We start from the raw sequence: 17687 nt of genomic DNA on the forward strand, positions 1-17687 counted from the left end.
TGGGAAAAGGAAGATGAAAATGTAGATTTCTTTAAAGGCAACAAAAAGGTCATATTTCATACAAACAGGAAAGTTCTTGCTAACAGTAAAACCACAAAACAGAAGAGCCTACATTTATGGATGAAGTACTGATGAAGTATAGAAAAATGAATGAAACTAAATGCTGCCCGTAGCGTTGTATGGCACTTTGCATAACATTTCAGTTTTGTTCCTATCTGACCTAGACTGTTCTCTATAAAGAGTTAGAGAAGACTGTCTGTATATCTGTGCAGGCATACAGCACCAGGTAAGCAAAAAGCTGAGTAAGCAGAACTGCCGGAACTCTAAACATTCAGGAATAGCATACGTGATACCTATTGCACAGTATTAAAAACACAAGAATTTGAGAACGTATTGCTTTCAGCGCTGGGGTTCACAGCACAAGAAAGACATGGAACTGTCTGAGTGGGTCCAGAGAAAGGCTACAAAAGTAGTCAGAGGGCTGCATTACCTCACCTACAAAGACAGGCTGAGAGAGTTAGAGCTGCTGTTTAGTTTCCCATGCAAAATGCAGAAGAGATAGAAGACCTACAGGGAGCCTACAAGAAAAATGGTGAGGGATTCTTTACCAGGGAGTGTATGACAGGACAAGCGATAAAAGTTTTAAATTAAAAAAGAGCCAGTTTAAGATTAGACAAGAAGAAACTATTTACACAGAGCACAGTGAGGCTGCCCAGAGAAGCTGCGAATGTCTCATCCTTGGAAACATTCAAGGCTGGGTTTAATACAGCTTTGAACAACCTGGTCCGACAGGGTTGGAACTGGGGAGGCTTTAAGGTCTCTTCCAACCCAAACCATTCACAATAGGTGAAACATAAATATAACTTTTTTTCTTTCTAAACTATACTGGAAAAAAAGAAATACATGTGTTTGAAATACATAACTACTACTGCTCCTCTAGGTCCTTCTCCAAAAGTTTACATAACTACTCATCTTTTGTACGCAAACAAATCCATGATCAATTTTCACTTGACTATGTATAGAAATAATATAAAAAACATCTCCACAACAGAAAAGATGGCTTTTGTCCCTGCCTGCTAATTATCCCACAAGTGAAAAAAGGAACAAGAAGTTCTGGACCTTCAGTGTTACAGAGATTGAGACAAAACTCACTCATGGGAATGGTGCTTGAGCACTGGAAGAGAGTCAGTGTCACTCCAGTCCTCAAAAAGGGCAAGAGAGAGGATCTGGGAAACTACAGGCCAGTCAGCCTCATCTCCATACCTGGAAAGTTATGGAATAACTTGGTCTGGATGTCATCTCCACGGACTGCAAGAAAAGAAGGTTATCAGGAGTAGCCAACACGGATTCGTCAAGGGGAAGTCATACTTCACCAACCCAGTATCCTGCTAGGATGTCATGACTGGCTGGGTAGATGACGGGACAGGAGTGGATGTTGTGCGCATTGATTTAGCAAGGCTTTTTACACTGTCTCCCATAACATCCTCATCAGTATGCCTAGGAAGTTGTGGGAAGATGAGTGGACAGTGAGGTGGACTGAAAAGTGGCTGACTGGCAGAGCTCAGAGGGTTGTGATCTGGAGGTGCAGAGTCAAATTTGGAGATCTGTAGCTAGAAGTACTCCCCAGAAGTTGGAACCGAGTCTGTTCTTGTTCAGTGACTTCATCAGTGAGCAGGATAAAGGGATGGAGTGCAGTCTCAGCAAGTTTGCTGATGATACAAAGCTGGGAGAAGTGGCTGACACACCAGAAGGCTGTGCAGCTGTTCAGCAAGACCTGGAGAGGCTGAGAGTTGGACAGATCGGAATATGATGAGGTTCAACAATTTCAAGAGTAGAATCGTACACGTGGGGAGGAATAATATCACACATGAGTGCAAGTTAGGGGCTGACCTGCTGGAGAGCAGCTCCGCAGAGAAGGTGCCCTGGTGGCCAGGTTGGCCATGAATCAGCAGTGTGCCCTTGTGGCCAAGAAGACTGATGGTGTTGTGGAGTGCATCAAGAAGAGCATGGACGGCAGGTCAAGGGAGGTTATACTCCCCACTCTGCTCTGCCCTGGTGAGGCCACATCTGGAGCACTGGGTCCAGTTTTGTGCTCTCCAGTTCAAAAAAGGCAGGGAACTGCAGGAGAGAGGCCAGCGAAGGGCCACAAAGACGATTAGGGGTCTGGAGTATCTCCCTCATGAGGAAAGGATGAGAGACCTGGGACTGTTCAGCCTGGAGAAGACTGAGAGGTGATCATACCAAAGAGAGTCTATCAAATGGATGGGGTCAGGCTCTTTTTGGAGGACAAAAGGCAACAGGTACAAACCGGAACACAGAAAGTTCCATACGAACATGGGGAAGCACTTCTTCAGTATGAGGGTGACAGAACTTTGGAATGGGCTGACGAGAGAGGTTGTGGAGTCTCCTGGATGCTTTCCACTGCAATCTACTCTAGGGAGCCTGCTGTAGCAGGGGAGTTGGATTAGATGATCTTCAGAGATCCCTTCCAACCCCTATGATATTCTGATTCACTTTGGCTTACCAGTACTTCTATTTTTTCACTTTAACTCCAGAATAAAGGCCAAACGTTATCACGACAAACTGTAATTAAAGGAAAACCACATGTCACTTTGAAATCTAGCATTTTCAGTACCTCTAATTTCATATCTTCTCAAAAATTCCAAATATATTTCTAGACTTCTAGATGTTTATCGATTGAGTCACCTTTGAAATCCATAGCATAATGCTGAAAAATACTGTAAGATTATAAAGCACACACCAAAAACACGATCCCTTTGAAATTCCACTTTTAGGACCACTGAAAATTTAACTTCAGTTTCTTGATAAATCAAGCATTTTATCAAGAGAATGCATGTTCAGATCTCCTGAAAAACTGGTTTGATTTAAACTAAATACATATGTATCATACATACCTGGTCTGAGGATTGTACATTTTAAGGCTATTTATGGATATCTCCTGGTGGAGCACAGCACGTACCTGACTTCTGCATTTAGCTCTGCTTTGGGATATTAATTCGATTTTATTCCAATCACACAGGGAGTTCTTTACTAACCTAGCTGGATGTGTGCCATGAGATCTGCAAGCACCGTGGCAGCAGCAGTGGCAGTAGCAGTACTGGAAGCAGCAGCAGGTTTCCCTCCTGGATGAGATGAGGTGGAAGATGCAGAGGATGAGGTGGACGAGCCCTGAATAACCCGGTTAAGCCAGGGCTCTACGTTGGAATGGCTCTGGAACGGAGTGGAGGTGATCCGCCCTTGCCGACGCAACGAGCCCTCATCTTCTGATGCTGACGATGTGTCTGTGATTAAAATAATGATGACAGGCATGTAATGTGGGAATGACCCAACAGACAGGAACATGAAGTTTTTCCATGTTCTTCGCATAGCATTCTCATGTGCTACACATGAGATGCATCTATTAAGCAAATGGTATCTTCACATGCACCAATTCTGTTCATTACCATTTTTAGGGAAATGCAACAAATTCTATGTGTTGTAACAAGAGCACCTTGAAGCGAAGTTTCATTTATCACCCGCACTTGGAAAGACAATGTTTGAAAAAACTTTCTACCTAAGATACTTAATATACTTTGAATCACGCTAAATAAGCATACCACCCTTATGGAATATTTCTGAATAGATAAATTGGAACTTGTCCTATCTGAATAATTTCCATCATTTTTTGTTGGATATATTTCCTTTCCCCTCCTCTTTCCTTTCTTCTTTTTTTTTTTTAATTTTTCACATATAGGTTCTTTTGACATTTTTTTAACTACTTACTAAAAAGAGGTACAGCGCAAATGAAAGAGACATTAATCAAAGAATAACCCCATGAACTTTAACCACAAGCTGACATTAAGGTGCATAACATGTCAATGCTTAGAAAAACATGTTTTTATTGCAGATGTATATTTGTTGCTGTTAGAAGCCTGATAACCATGTTAGTTACCATCCAGATATTCGCAGCTTTTTGTAAGTTTCCCTTTTGCATCTAATCTTTCTTATGTGCTCAATCAATAAAATAAAAGAGTCTTTTAAAATGTATATAAAATAATCTCACTACACTTGAAGCCAAGACTCTAACAGAAGTTTATATTTTCGCCTTTTATTAAGTTTGAGATTTCCTGCAGAATTTGTTTGAACGTTAAGGAATGCTTGCCAAAAAAAAAGGAAGTTACTAAGTAGGCTCCATATTCTGTCTCTTACTAAAGGAACTGTTGCATTTTAAGAACTAGGTCCGTAACACAGCACCCTCCACCCCCGGTAATCAAAAGGATGTTCCTACAACAACGCACTGTCCATATCACGTCAGTTTGTGCAGAGTAGTTCCAAGTCACACATAAAGCTGAGAATACTCCTGAAAAGATACTGCAGGCAGAAGTCAACATGAGCCAAACAACAGCTGAGGAGAAAGACAGGATGTCCACTGCTGTACAGCAAAGTCCTTTCCAGATGTGGTGCTCCTGAGTGACAAGAGGTTGTTGCCTCAGAAACCTGCAGTCTTTGTTTTGGAACTTTTCTAAATCCTCTGAACATAGTGATATGTAATTCCAAGACCAAATTTTGTTGAAGCCATATTGAAAAGCATTACTTCATCTTTGGCACAACTTTCAACCACCACATGTTCAGTCCTGTTTTTAAGAATATGTGCATTTCCAGCAGCTTCAGGAAAACTGCTCTTAACCAGTGCAAAACCACAAAACTAGAAACCCTGTTTATCAGAGCAGCCTTTTCAAAGTTAAAATCACAAATGTCTTTACTTGACCATCTCTACTGAAATGTGACAAGTTCCGAAGAAAAATACACACGATAGATTTGGAGAAGATACAGCTGTGGATGACCATTTCTGAGACTGTGCCTTATATGGTATTTCTGGTCTACTCCCACAGTTGTAGTTTTTGCCTGCTGACTACATCTGCCCCTGGAGAGGAGCCAAAACAGCCCTATAGCACTTGCAGCCTTCCCTTCCTTTTAGGCAGAGGCAAACACAAACAGTTCCAGGAACATGTAACAAAATAGGATAACAAACAATCAGGCTCAGGAAAAAAAAGGCCACATTTGTGATGTATTATCTCTTCAGAGTGAAAAATAAGAGTACTGAAAAACAGAGGCTTCTCAGAGGATGCATACTCTGATTGTGTTTGTTACCCAGTTACAAGTTCTACAAAGTCTCTCTAGAATTTCTAAGCTTTCCGATATCTCATAGAGGCTGAAAAACTTTAAATAAAATATTAACTGCGTATGGAATGGAAATCCTCAAAGGGAACACTTGCTGATTTCCAAACAATTCTGTCATGAAGGGAAAAGCAGCTAGGTAGCATCTGGCTGTGCGACAACGCAGGAGTTAAGGGCAGTGTGCTGTGTGCAGAATGCTATGTACTTGGCTTGCAGCTCTTCCTGGCTGGGAGCTTACCCAAGAGAGGCACAGCAACCATCACCCTCTGGGCCAAATATACACTGAAACTGCAGCTCAAGTTCCTATCACGTGAAATGTGGGTGGGAAGAAGAAGCTCAGTGAGATGAAAACAAAAGTACATCAAAATTGTTGGAGATGGCCAGTAACTGCAGTTCCATTACTACTAGTCAGGAGACTTGGTTTTGAATTTAACACTAACCAGAATGCAAGTCCAGGTCAGCGATGGTGACTACCCACAGTAACTACTAACAGCCCTTCAGCTATTAGCAATGTCTTATTTTAATTGCAATTAACTTCTGCAAATGCAAGGATTCTAAGGTAGTAGAATGCTCACATGCTCAGGTCAACGCATTCCTAGCAATATGGAATGGAAAAAAGTCAAATTAGCAAAATTGCTTTGAAGGAGGTCTGAACAAACCTAAAAAATAACAGCAAAGGCACGTGGAACTCCTGAGCTATCATGACATTGTGGTTATTACATACTAAAAAAGGATAATCCATGAGAGAAGTGTAATGCCCTCCGTTCAGGTACAGGGCATGGGTCATCAGCTTTCACAATAAGACAAAGTTCTACACGCTCTAGTGAAATGACTGTAGCACACTGTCTCCTGAAATCAACTCTTTATCAAAAAATAGGCTTTTTTTTTTTCTTTTAAAGACCGATTTGAGATCCAGCAAGTCTCACAAATTCCTTGCCAGAGTAACAATCTTTGTTACTAGTACCTGACCAGTAAAATTAGATGCTTCAAAGCTACTCAGCTTCTTCGCAATTTCAATTTTTTCTTGTTGAGTCAACTCTGCAAATAAATTGTCTGATGCTATTTCCCACAGTATTCTCCTGGAGAAACTGGCTGCTCATGGCTAGGACAGGGGTATGGTTCACAGGTAAGGAATTGTCTGAATGGCCAAGCTCAAGCAGCTCTAGGGAATGCAATTCAATCCAGCCAGTGTTCACCCACTTAAAGCATTTCCCAGGGCTCAATACAGGGTCCAGTCTATACTGCTGCATGTGAAGGGCTGCTGGAAAGCTGTCAAGCAGAAAGGAACCGCAGGGTGCTGATCGACAGTCAGCAGAACATAACCAGCAGAGCAGTCAGGTGGCTAAGAAGACCAACAGTCTCTTTGCTTGTACCTGGAATAGTGTGGCCAGCCACCAGAGATGTGACCATCCTCTTGTACACAGCACTAGTGAGAATGTAACTGAAACACTGTGTTCGGTGCTGGGCCCTCACTGCTTAAAGGCGACTGAGTTGATAAACCATGTGCAGAGATGAACACTGCAGCTGGTGAAGGGCCTAGAAAACAAGACTTATGAGGAGCAGCTGGGGGAACTGGGGTTATTTAGTACAGAGAAAAGGGGGGCTGAGAAGAGACCTCATTGCTCTTCACAACTACCTAAAAGGAGGTTGCATGGAGGACGGTGTCAGTCTCTTTTCTCAGGTGAAAAGTGAAAGAATGGAACAGAATGGTCTCAAGATGCACCAGGATAGGCTTGGATTGGCCATCAGAAAGAAACTCTTCACAGAGGGCAGACAGGCATTGAAATCAGCTGTCCAGGGAAGTGGTGGAATTCCCACTCCTGGGAGTATTTAAGAGATGTGTAGATGTGGCACTGAGAGATGTGGAAGATCAGACTGACTTGACCTTGAAGGTCTTCTCCAGCCTATGACAGGATACTGTGATTCTAAAATAAGACAATTATTATTGCCTTTTAATGAGCCCCATTTGATGAATTGATGCAGGTAAAGCAATTTCTCAAAGTATTTGGAATGGCCTGATCTTTTATGATTCAGAGTCATCTAGTGGTCCAGTATCTTGTCAAAGTGTCTCCATAACTTTCTCTTATAAGCTGCACAACAGATCCCAGAGAGAACTTAACTCGACTTTTATTATAAATCACTTAGGGTTCTTCTGTATCCTACTAAAGCCCAACCTCAGTATTTTTGACTTTAGTGCTAACCATTTGGGCAGGTGTGTTAGAAGATGATACTCCAGCATCTCCTGTTTGATAGCATTTTTTAACCCTCCCTCTAAGAAGAAATGATCTAATGGTCTAATCTTTTGTAACTGATAAATTCTACTGCATTCCTCGGCAGGGTACTTCACAAGTTATCTAAATTCTGTAAGTCATACTTGTCAATGAGAAGGCTGGAATCTATTTGATGTGACTGTAGCAGTTTAAATGTTTTCTGTTAAGGAAAAACATGTAGTGCTGAATCTGCTCATCTACGAGAGGCAAGGCTGCCACAGCTTCATGCCCCAGCTCCAAGCAGAGCTGAGGCTCAAGCACAGCACACACACACACAACATGTGATATTCCATGTGCGTACAAACACTACTGATCACACAGATAACCCATGCAAACACACACAGATAACCCATGCAAACACACACAGGCAACACCACTGGCTTCATTCTGCTTTTATCTGTGGCTGACACAGGCCTCTGACACAAGTACCACATCAGAGGTAGCACTTGGTTTCCCTCACTGACCTCTCTCTGGTCACTAGTATCCAGATGCTGGTACTCAGTCTCCACTCACTCCTGCTGCTCGCACCACGGAAACAAGAGCCTCAGTGACCTGCTGTTCTACGTATTGCTAGCACTTCAGTCCATCACACTTCTCTCAACAGGCACACAGACTCTAAATCTAGTTCAACTCCAACTGCTGGACCTCAGCCCCTCCCCACACACCAAACAAGAAGTCCTTTTACCCAGGAAAAGCGTTGGAAATACTAGTCAGGGCCTGCCAGGCAAGCACACCCTTTTTATAATTGGCCTTTTATATACCCTTACCTCTCTAATTTCCCCATACTTGTTTCTCAAAAAATGACCATCTGTTTCTCTACTTCAATTCATCACCTAAACACTGTGCAATCCTAAAACGCCCTTCTCTTGCATCCCCTAACTTGCTCCATGCTCCCCTGGCAGCACCTGCCTTCCCAAGCTCAGAAGGTGCTTGAAGTGCTTACCAGTCTTGATGGGTTTCACGTGTGGATAGCAGGGTTCAGGGTCTCCAGGGACAGCCCTGGAAGAGCCTGGAAAGGGTGACCCCTTTCTCTTGAATTTTTAACTTGGGCTCTTACCAATGTTGTTCGCCATGCTCCCCTGGGCCTGTGGGGATGGGTCAGTGATGGGCTGATGGCTTCTGGAATGAGTATGGAAGGAGCTGGCACAGGGCATTTTTGGGGCTCCCCCACCTACCACTTTCTTCCTGCGTTCCTTTGAATGTATGAATGAGCTGAGCACTGAATAATGATTTTTTTCCTACGCTCTCTCAAGCCCCTGAGACTTTCCTCCTTTGATGTAGCATGTAGACCCCTGATGGAGTGTGTACAGCAGTGGCTGCAGGGACACCATCAGAGCTGCTCCCAACTTGTCCTGAAGGTAGCCAAAAGAGAAAGATGCCTAGTTCTCTCAAAAGAACATCAGGCAATTTTTTCCAGTTTTAAATGCCAAAGGAGACAGGAAAATCTAGCTGTCCTCCCACTCCTTTATCCATCCCAGTGGAACTTCTGGAAGCCAGCTATTTTTTATTACTGAATCTCATGCAGAATAACAGTGTGTTCTTTTCTTGTCACGACATACCTAATTCCAAATGTACAGTGACTTGGCAAACTACAGGAATGAGACAAGGACAGTGATACTACATAAAATGCATCACTGATTGTTACATCAGAACTTATTTTGGACAGTGAAAAGAAGTACCGCTTGGAAAAGCTAGTAACAGAAAAAGTAGGGCCTCTGAAGATTTAATATGCAGATGGTCTTGAAATATAACTGAATTTTCTCCAGCATTATGTTCCATGCAATTCATGGCAGTTCCCTTGTTTATACATGACCTGTACACAAAGAAACTCAAAAGTATGACAGCCACCCTGCTGCATTAGTTGCCCTTACGGGCTTTCGAGTGTATGCGTAGTAAAAGAATGATCTAACAAAAAACACAGTAATATCTTAAAGGAAGAATGTAAAGATTCTGGAAGTGCAGATTTAAAACTCCAGAAGACAAATACTTTTAACTAATGAAATGATCAAAGAACCCCCACAAAAAAAATATAAAACTGTATAACTAGGAAAGAAAAATGGAATTTCCTTTAAAAGGTGTGAATAGAAGGAAGAAATATAGCCCAGGAAGCAAATGAGCAACATAGCATATCTGCTCTTTTACAGGAATAAGAAAGAAAATTGATGGAGAAGGGCACTAGAGGTCAGTGTGCTTCTACTCCACAGCCTCATTAGGAAGGGTAAAAGCACCTCATTCACAACTTCAGAGCTAAGAGAAACGCCTTGCTGAATAAAATACTGGCCCCCATACACCAGACAGCAAGACGTATCTGGAGAAGGATTTTCTTCACGTCTAGAGAATTCATTGTGAGCTTACAGAAAGATTATTTATTTACTCAAAAAAAATTAAGAAAACATCCTGATGTAAACTACCTGAGCAATGACAGCATCTTAACATTTGAAATTACTCACAGCTGAAACCATGTGATGAGCATTCAGCAAGCTAATGCAGTAACATAACACTGGCATATTTTTCAACTCTTAAAAAGAATCTTATGCAACCCAAAGTAACAGAATTCTGACAGGATTGCCAAGATTCTCACTTTCCAAATGGGACATATTGCAGAAGAATGTACTTTGTGCATAAAGGGCAACTGCTCACCCTACTGTAGCTTTCAAGTGTACCTTTAGTAGCTACAGAATTTCTAGATGAAACACTAAAAATCTTGTAGAAAGCATAAATAATTACAAGTAACTCCTGATTATCAGGGAATGCAGCTGTGAATATGGCAGAAGCTCACTGCAGTATACTTACATCTTGGCAGAACAAACCATTTGCTCTTTATGTTTTGCTAACAAGTGTACCTGGAAAGATTTACACATGTCAACTCAATAGATACCTGGAGGTGTGTATGTTTCTACTGAAGAGTGCACAAGAACAGACCGTCTCTTTGAAGGCATAGGCATTTTTCTCTCCTTGTATTTCGCAAGAGCTGCCTGCACTGCTTCAGTGTGGACATCTGTATAGAAAACAAACACAAAAGGTTAGGAAATTAAATTCAATCACAATTTCTTTCTAAAAACACAGAAAGCACTAATGCCACCTTTAACAGCTCAAATACAAAATCTGAACTGCACATGAGGGCCCTTATTGCTTTTGTCCTATCCTCAGTCCAATTGCTTAGCTGACTTGTGGAACAGGTTCTCAGCCTCAATGAGAGACTGAGCAGAATGGAGAACAGAAAGGTCCAAAGTTAAATTCCAGTTATGTGGTTTTGCACTCTGAAGCTGTTACAAGTGCGCCAACCAGTTTTGCTACTAATCTTAGTTCTCCAAATAGCAGCAGTTTCAACAATCTGTACTGTCTGCCTCTAGAAATGGCTGCTGCAAACCAGTGTCCCATATGGCTGCATCTCTCTGATAAGGACTGACAAAAAAAAATAATACCTTAAGTACCTTAATTGTACTATGACATTCAGAGAGCACCAAGATTAATTTTTGACCAGTTAATATGTGTACAGACTGGAGATGTTGTACCAGCTAATTGAACCTGTGCAGCTCTGCAAGCTGATTATTGTTTTGACTGATCATTAGACACTTCTGCAAGCAGCAATAAACTCACTGCTGTGACCCATTCACTTGTTGTTGGAATTGCTTTTCTCTTTAAAAACTTCCACCAGATGTTCCTTATGGGCTTTTTGTTGTTGCTGCATTTTGCTACTGGACTTTTGCATTTCACTACTGAAATTTTACTTCCCATGTTAAGAAAGCACATGTGACTGGTGTGGGATCAAGCTCTCTTCCACAACAAGAAAACACAACATTCTGTGACTGCCACAAAGGTGTCACACCTGGAGCAGACATCTTGCAGCCTGTTCAGTACGTTGTACATTCAGTGTATACTGCAGCAGGACACTCAGAAGGGTACAGCAGCACAGAGCTAGCTGTTACAGGGTGAAGAACAGTAACCTGGAAAAAGTGAAATAGTGGGAAAGGAAAGCAGAGTTGCTGGGAAAGCATCTTCAGATGTTCTGAAGGCCAAAACCAGGCAGCAAAGAGTCCGAAGAGAAGGAACACGAGTCTTCACAGAAACTGCACATCTTCATAGGAGGAAAACCAGCAACAACAGCAACATGCTGGATTAAAGTGTCCTCTGAATTGCAGGGTATATGGCATTGAGGGCTGTCAGCCTGCAAAAATGTCTGCAAAGCCTCTGCGTTTCTCACCTTGTCTATCTCACTGTCATCATTAAACTCTGAAATGTTAAGCGCTGTTCAGGGAACACTTACATAATTTATTGCTGACATTATTTATTAACAGCATTCCACTGATGGAAATTTTCAGTTAATATTTACTGCTTGGAGATGAAATCTGTGGGTGACAAGGATTATTGTTAATTTAAATGAAAGGCAACTCTGGGAAACCACAAAAAACTGTTTGCAGCAGATTTTTATAATTGCTGCAAAAAGAGGCCCTGTTCCACTCTCACCAGTTACTCTTGCAAAGTCACAGAAAAACTGTTGAGATGCAAAGAAAGGAAAGACAGATGTAAAGAGAAGGCTGAAAGGAAATAAAGAAATAAGATTCTCCCCTCAGAAGTCCAAAGAACAAATAAGGCATGCAACTGATAGAATAGGCAGGAGCAGCCAAAATTATTACCTAAATGTTCTGAAAGACAAGCAGCTTTAACGTGTGCCAACAGAGTGAAATTTAAAGGCAATATTTCAGGTTGCTGCTGGTGGTGGACAACAACTTTTTGCAGAAAGCACTTTCAGCACAGTTAAAACCTCTATGATAAACTGAGACTACTTTGTGAAGCACAACAGTGACTCTTTATGCCAAAGTATTTGGGGGAATAGAGTGAAGCTATTTAAGCAGTAACTTGTGTTTTCTGAGATGTGTTGTCAACGTTTCTATTCATACTCCACATATGCATAAATCTCACAGCTGGAATAGCTATGGAAAACAGCATCAGCAGTGATGCAAAGCATTCGAAGATTAGAATCAACTAGATGATTCAATATCTGTCAGAGCACAAATACTTGAGAAATCCTTGCATTTTTCTTTTAGTTTATCTCTTCATTCAAATACAAACGACAACCACTACTGCAATAAACCTGAAACAATTTCTTTGGTTAAAAGTTAGAGGAAAAAGTGAAAACAATCTAGTCTCCTGGCATCTTTACTTACATTTGTTTGCATAGGCATAAGGTAAACATAAATTAAATCAAGCAAATGCTTCACTATTTGGTTTGGATATCACCTGAGCGTGTTAAGCCCTGCCATACATCACAAAAGGGAAAAAAGAAATCCAATGACATATTTCACATGAACTTTTTCTGCCTCCTGAGTTTAAACTTCAAAGTGAAAAGATCATCCTAGACAAAAATGTTTAAGAGGAACAAGGAACAGTGATGGGATTTTTCATTGGCCAAAAGTGCAAAAAAAAAATCTAAAAAGCTATCATCAGGCTTCATCTCAAATAGCTGCCCATTAACAAGATTGCCTGAACACTTAATGATCATTCAGAAAAAAACTGTTAGTAGAAAGCAAAAATACTGCCTTCACTCTAGACTAGTGAGACTGAGAGCAGTTTTTCAGAGTTACTGAAAGTCACTTTAAATAGAGTTAAATCAACAATCCCATAGAAATATTAATTCTAGGAAAAGAAGCAGCACTGATAATTAGCACTGATAGACTAATATTTAAAAGCCATATCTGTTAATAAGCAATTATCTAGCTGAACTTGTTTAATATCCACCTACTACTACATCTGCATTGAAAGGCTAAATAGTCCTACACTAAATTTCCCCCAGACAATACCAACAATACATCAGGGCTGTTTGCTTGCTTTCTGTTTGCTTTAAAGTATTCTCGGCGCAAACCTAAGTAAGATGCTAGAAGCTGTAAGACAAGAAAAGTAGCAGTGTGTACAACCTATCTCTATGGATTCTCCCAGCTCTCTTGGCTAATAGTTTCCAAGTATTCTCTATTTGTAGTTGTGCTCTTCTTGCAAATTTCATTTCTGTTAGTTTAACACAATCAACCTAATTAGTTTCTTACTATCAGGTTCATGACTCGCCTTGTAATTTGCCTGGAAGCTACTTGTTCACAACGCCTGGAACAAACCTGTTCATCATGGCTTTAATTCAATCACCACATCTACTTTCTTAGTATATATTCAGCAGCAAAATTACACTGAAGGTATATTAAAATGCAGACGTAAATATACACAACTAATTTTTGCATTAGTCAAACATCTCCTTTCATTAACTTTGATACTATGTAATCTCTGAAATTCAGGACCTTCCTTGTACAGCCAACAATATGAATATGAGGGTTGCTCGGAAAGTAACGCCTCCCATTTTATGATGTTGGCCCATGATGTCAGAGGCAGATGGTGGTGGTGTGGCAGTAAAGGTTGAGCCTTCCCACCATATTCTGCTACATTTTGTTGCCATGTGACAGATGGCAGCAGAAGGACAGCTTCCCATCATGGAAGAAGTTGTACCTGTTGACATCCATCAACACTTCCTAAACATTGACAGAGACCGAACAGTGGATGTGAGCACAGTTCAGAGTGGATGCTGCATTTCTGCAGTGACAGCAGTCATCTCTGCTGGTACAGATTTTTATGAGCACAGCACGAAGCTCTTCTTCATCACTGACAAAAATGAATACCTAATGGCAGAGACTATGATGAAAAATAGCATTTTGTAGCTGAGAATTTGCTCTATCAAATAGTGCTATTGTGCTCTTTGTACCATTTGTAGTTTCCATGAAAGTAAATAACAGGCATTACTTTAAGAGTGATCAGTGCAGAATTATGGAACAGCCTGGATTGAAAGGGACCTATAAAGACAAAAAAATACCACCAGTATATTTGATACATGGTGATTGTTACATCCCCTGTATAAATGTCACGGAGTTGACTAGATCAATCTATGTCCGTGACAGGGGCGAACATAAACAAGATGATAGATTCATAGAAGTAGGTTAGAAGGAACCTAAAAGCCCACCCATTTCCTACCTTCCTGCTGTGGACTGGCTGCCCCCATGAGCTCAGGCTGCCCAGAGCCCCATCCAGCCTGGCCTTGAGCACCTCCAGGGATGGGGCACCCACAGCTCTGGGCAGCAGTGCCAGCACCTTACTGCCCTCTGAGTGAAGAATTTCTTCCTAACATCTCATCTCCCATCTTTCTTGAAAACCGTTCCCCCTTCCCCCCAATGACCCGTCCTGTCATTGTCAGACCACGTACAAAATCACTCTCCATAGTTTTAAGCTCTCTTTAAGTCCACAAAGGCCTCAATAAGGTCTCCCTGAAGCGTTCTCTGCTCCAGGCTGGATAAATCCAACTGCCTCAGTCATACTTCATAGAAATACTCCACAAATCTTTCCCAGGAATCCTTATTCTCAGAATATTTAAGGTGTCTCATTCATCCTTCGATTTTTCATAAAGAATCCATGCAGATACATCAACTCCATTTCCAACATGAGTTTTTTAAAATGCCAACAATGTAAATATGATCTGATGTGCTACTGTAACCAGTAGTTACAAAGCAAGGAGAGCCAAGAATAACAGCATATTAAGGATACACAGTACATGCCATTACTTGCACTGTCTATAACCAAAACTGAGGTGCATAACGACCATGGCAAGCAAAACGAAAAGTTAGTTATGAGTTCAAATGTATTTATCAGAGAAAAGCTTTCAAACACCTCCTTTTTCTCACTATTGTGACAAGGGATTTCACAGGGAAACAGTGTATTTTGACCACCTGAAAAGCAACAATGGGTACAGGATGTGATGATGATAACAATATTTTCACAGAAGTTTGCAATACAGGTTAGTTACAGTGGAGCCCATTTAAAATTAATGTAGAATATCCATTGTGACATTTCCTATTTTTGTGCACTTGTTTTAAACCAGGAAATACTTGAAAGTGAGCTGCAGTAAATATGATAATCCTATAACCTTCCTTTAAGAATCAGCCTAGTCAAACAAACAACAACAACAACAAACAAAAAAACAATGAAAAAAGCAGAGCCCACATGCAACAGTCTTCTAAATGTTTAAATAACTGCTCTAGAGGCTGGAAACCAGATCAGCAATCAAGAGAAAACTGTTAAGCATGGGGTAAATTCACAGTAATAAAGAAGTCACAAAGCACGGCTACAATTTCTTTCTCTCACAAAAAGCTCCTCGAAAAATATTCATTAGCTCTGTCCTTCTTCCAAAATACTCCCAACTTCCTCATTACCTATACATACTACTGTGCTGGTGTTCTTTTCAGTTCAGACGCCTCATGCTTTTGCTGCTCATCTTTACCTACCTGATCGGAAGCGCTCATCCCTCGAGTTCGTGGAATGCGATTTCTGCTGTTTAGACACAACAGCCGTAGCTTGTGAGGTGCCTGGGACTCTGTTCTCTGCTTGCAGGGATGGATCCACACCTGAAATAAGAGTTTTATCTCAATGCAAATTCAGGTTCTAAGATAAAACCCCTGCTTCTCATGCTTAAAATCTACCACCCTTGATTACCTACACCTACAAATCAACCGGAGCCTAAAGTCTTTTAAAAATAGAATTGTCCACCTGCATTTTAAATTCTTTAAAATAAAACCAAATTAGATGCGATTACTGCTTCACCTAGAATATAAAAATCTCTTCTGAACAGAAAAATAGCTTTGCTCGTATCAGTGTACAATCCTTCATCATTAGGTGTACCCCAGATCCGTTTGGATGGTGGAGAAAAGGGCCGTGGAGAAGAGGGAAAGGGACCATATTCACCCCCAGCTTAACATGAGACAACAGGAGAAACATTACAAATATGCTTACAATCACACTTGGAGATGCTGAAATGACACAATTATACTGTTCTACTTTTCACATGATACTTGAACCATTCTGTCCAATTCCTTCCAACTCTAAAACTAAGCCAGCTAATATTTAGGAATCCACAGGTCTCTTTAACCTACATCCATTTAATAGAATAATACTAGGAAGAATCACATTCTACAAGAACATTACAACTAGTGAGTTATTGTGTAAAAGTAACAAAACTTCTTTTATATTTTTACGTTTCTAGTTAGAAAAAAAAATGAGGGCAACAAAACCCACAGAACTAATAGGATATTTGTTTCTGTAAAAGTAACACGCCAGCCTGGTTCAGTGGCAGCAGCTGCCAATTCTCAGAAACATCTCAAGGCATTCACTGGAGATTTTTAATGAAATGTTACTCTTCTTGTGCTTTTCCTCTGAACACAGTTGTTCACACATGTATGTAATGCCAAAAAGCGATGCCATGAATAGGGTGTGATTGTGAAGCAATGGACATTTTTCTCTGGTAAGACAGATCTTGCAGAAGAGTAGAAAGGAGACTTAATCAGTCTTTTCCTTGAAGTGAATACCTGATTGCAACCTTACACATTCCATGTGAAAATTCGCAGACAATGTATTTATGTTGTCTGAAAATGCAATAAAAAATGTATCAAAAAATGGACGGTGTTTTCAGCAATCTTGAAACCTGTTCTCAAATTTCTGTATCAAACGTATGTATGTATGGCTGTGTATTTTTCACTCTTCACACGACTGTGTTTAGACAAAATATCAAAATGCATGATATGATTTGCAATAACTTGAGCCTGCCATAATCTAAGAGTCATTTTGAACACTGCTTATTACTTGTGCATTGCCCCCATGTGGTCTGAATAGCAGAAACACTAATGAAATACACATATCGAAAACATAATGCAGATTTTTTACACTTTGTTGAGCTTTTTGAACTGTTGAAAAGTACATCTGTCAGCACCACACGAGCATTCTGGATATTTCTTCCGTGGTGAACGTGTTAACTTATTGAATAATTTTATGAGATAGCACAAGCCCAAGTTTAATTATTAAATAAGGAAACTTACATGTCCTTTTAATAACAAAACCATGTGCCTTCTCAGGTACACAAACATAGGCAGGCTGAAATATCAGTACCAGCAAGCACTGTGTTTCATTCAACACAAGCTGTCACACGTAACACACGCAGATGTCGATCCGCAGAGGGCCCAAGAGGCACAGTGAGACCCAAACCCAAGTGTCTCAAAAGGACAACCGCTGGAAGCAGAACGGAGCAAGGACATGGTGCTTCATTCATTTTAAAGAACGAAAAAGTTTAAAGAGCTAATGCTCCCTCAAGCACTTGGCAGAATTCTGCTTTCAAAAGAAAAGCCAATCTAATCTACAAACTGAACTGATTCAATGTATCCG

General features: G+C 40.7%; 1 protein-coding gene across 3 annotated transcripts in view; it reads right to left on the reverse strand.

Moving 5' to 3' along the window:
• Positions 1-17687, reverse strand: part of DIP2A (disco interacting protein 2 homolog A) — a 98501-nt gene that overhangs the window by 45780 nt on the left and 35034 nt on the right. For all 3 annotated transcript variants that reach the window (XR_006179564.1, XM_042874390.1, XM_042874389.1), the window contains exons 3-5: positions 15761-15880; positions 10327-10446; positions 3057-3302 (exon numbers count right to left, since the gene is read on the reverse strand). Coding sequence is in view for 2 of the 3 variants with exons in the window: in XM_042874390.1 (XP_042730324.1) it covers positions 3057-3302; positions 10327-10446; positions 15761-15880 (486 nt within the window). In the remaining variant the exon portion in view is untranslated. The remainder of the gene's footprint in view (positions 1-3056; positions 3303-10326; positions 10447-15760; positions 15881-17687) is intronic.

Source organism: Lagopus leucura, unplaced genomic scaffold (genome assembly GCF_019238085.1).
Source record: "Lagopus leucura isolate 7727_CA_CO unplaced genomic scaffold, USGS_WTPT01 Super-Scaffold_100012, whole genome shotgun sequence".
Taxonomy (NCBI): domain Eukaryota; kingdom Metazoa; phylum Chordata; class Aves; order Galliformes; family Phasianidae; genus Lagopus; species Lagopus leucura.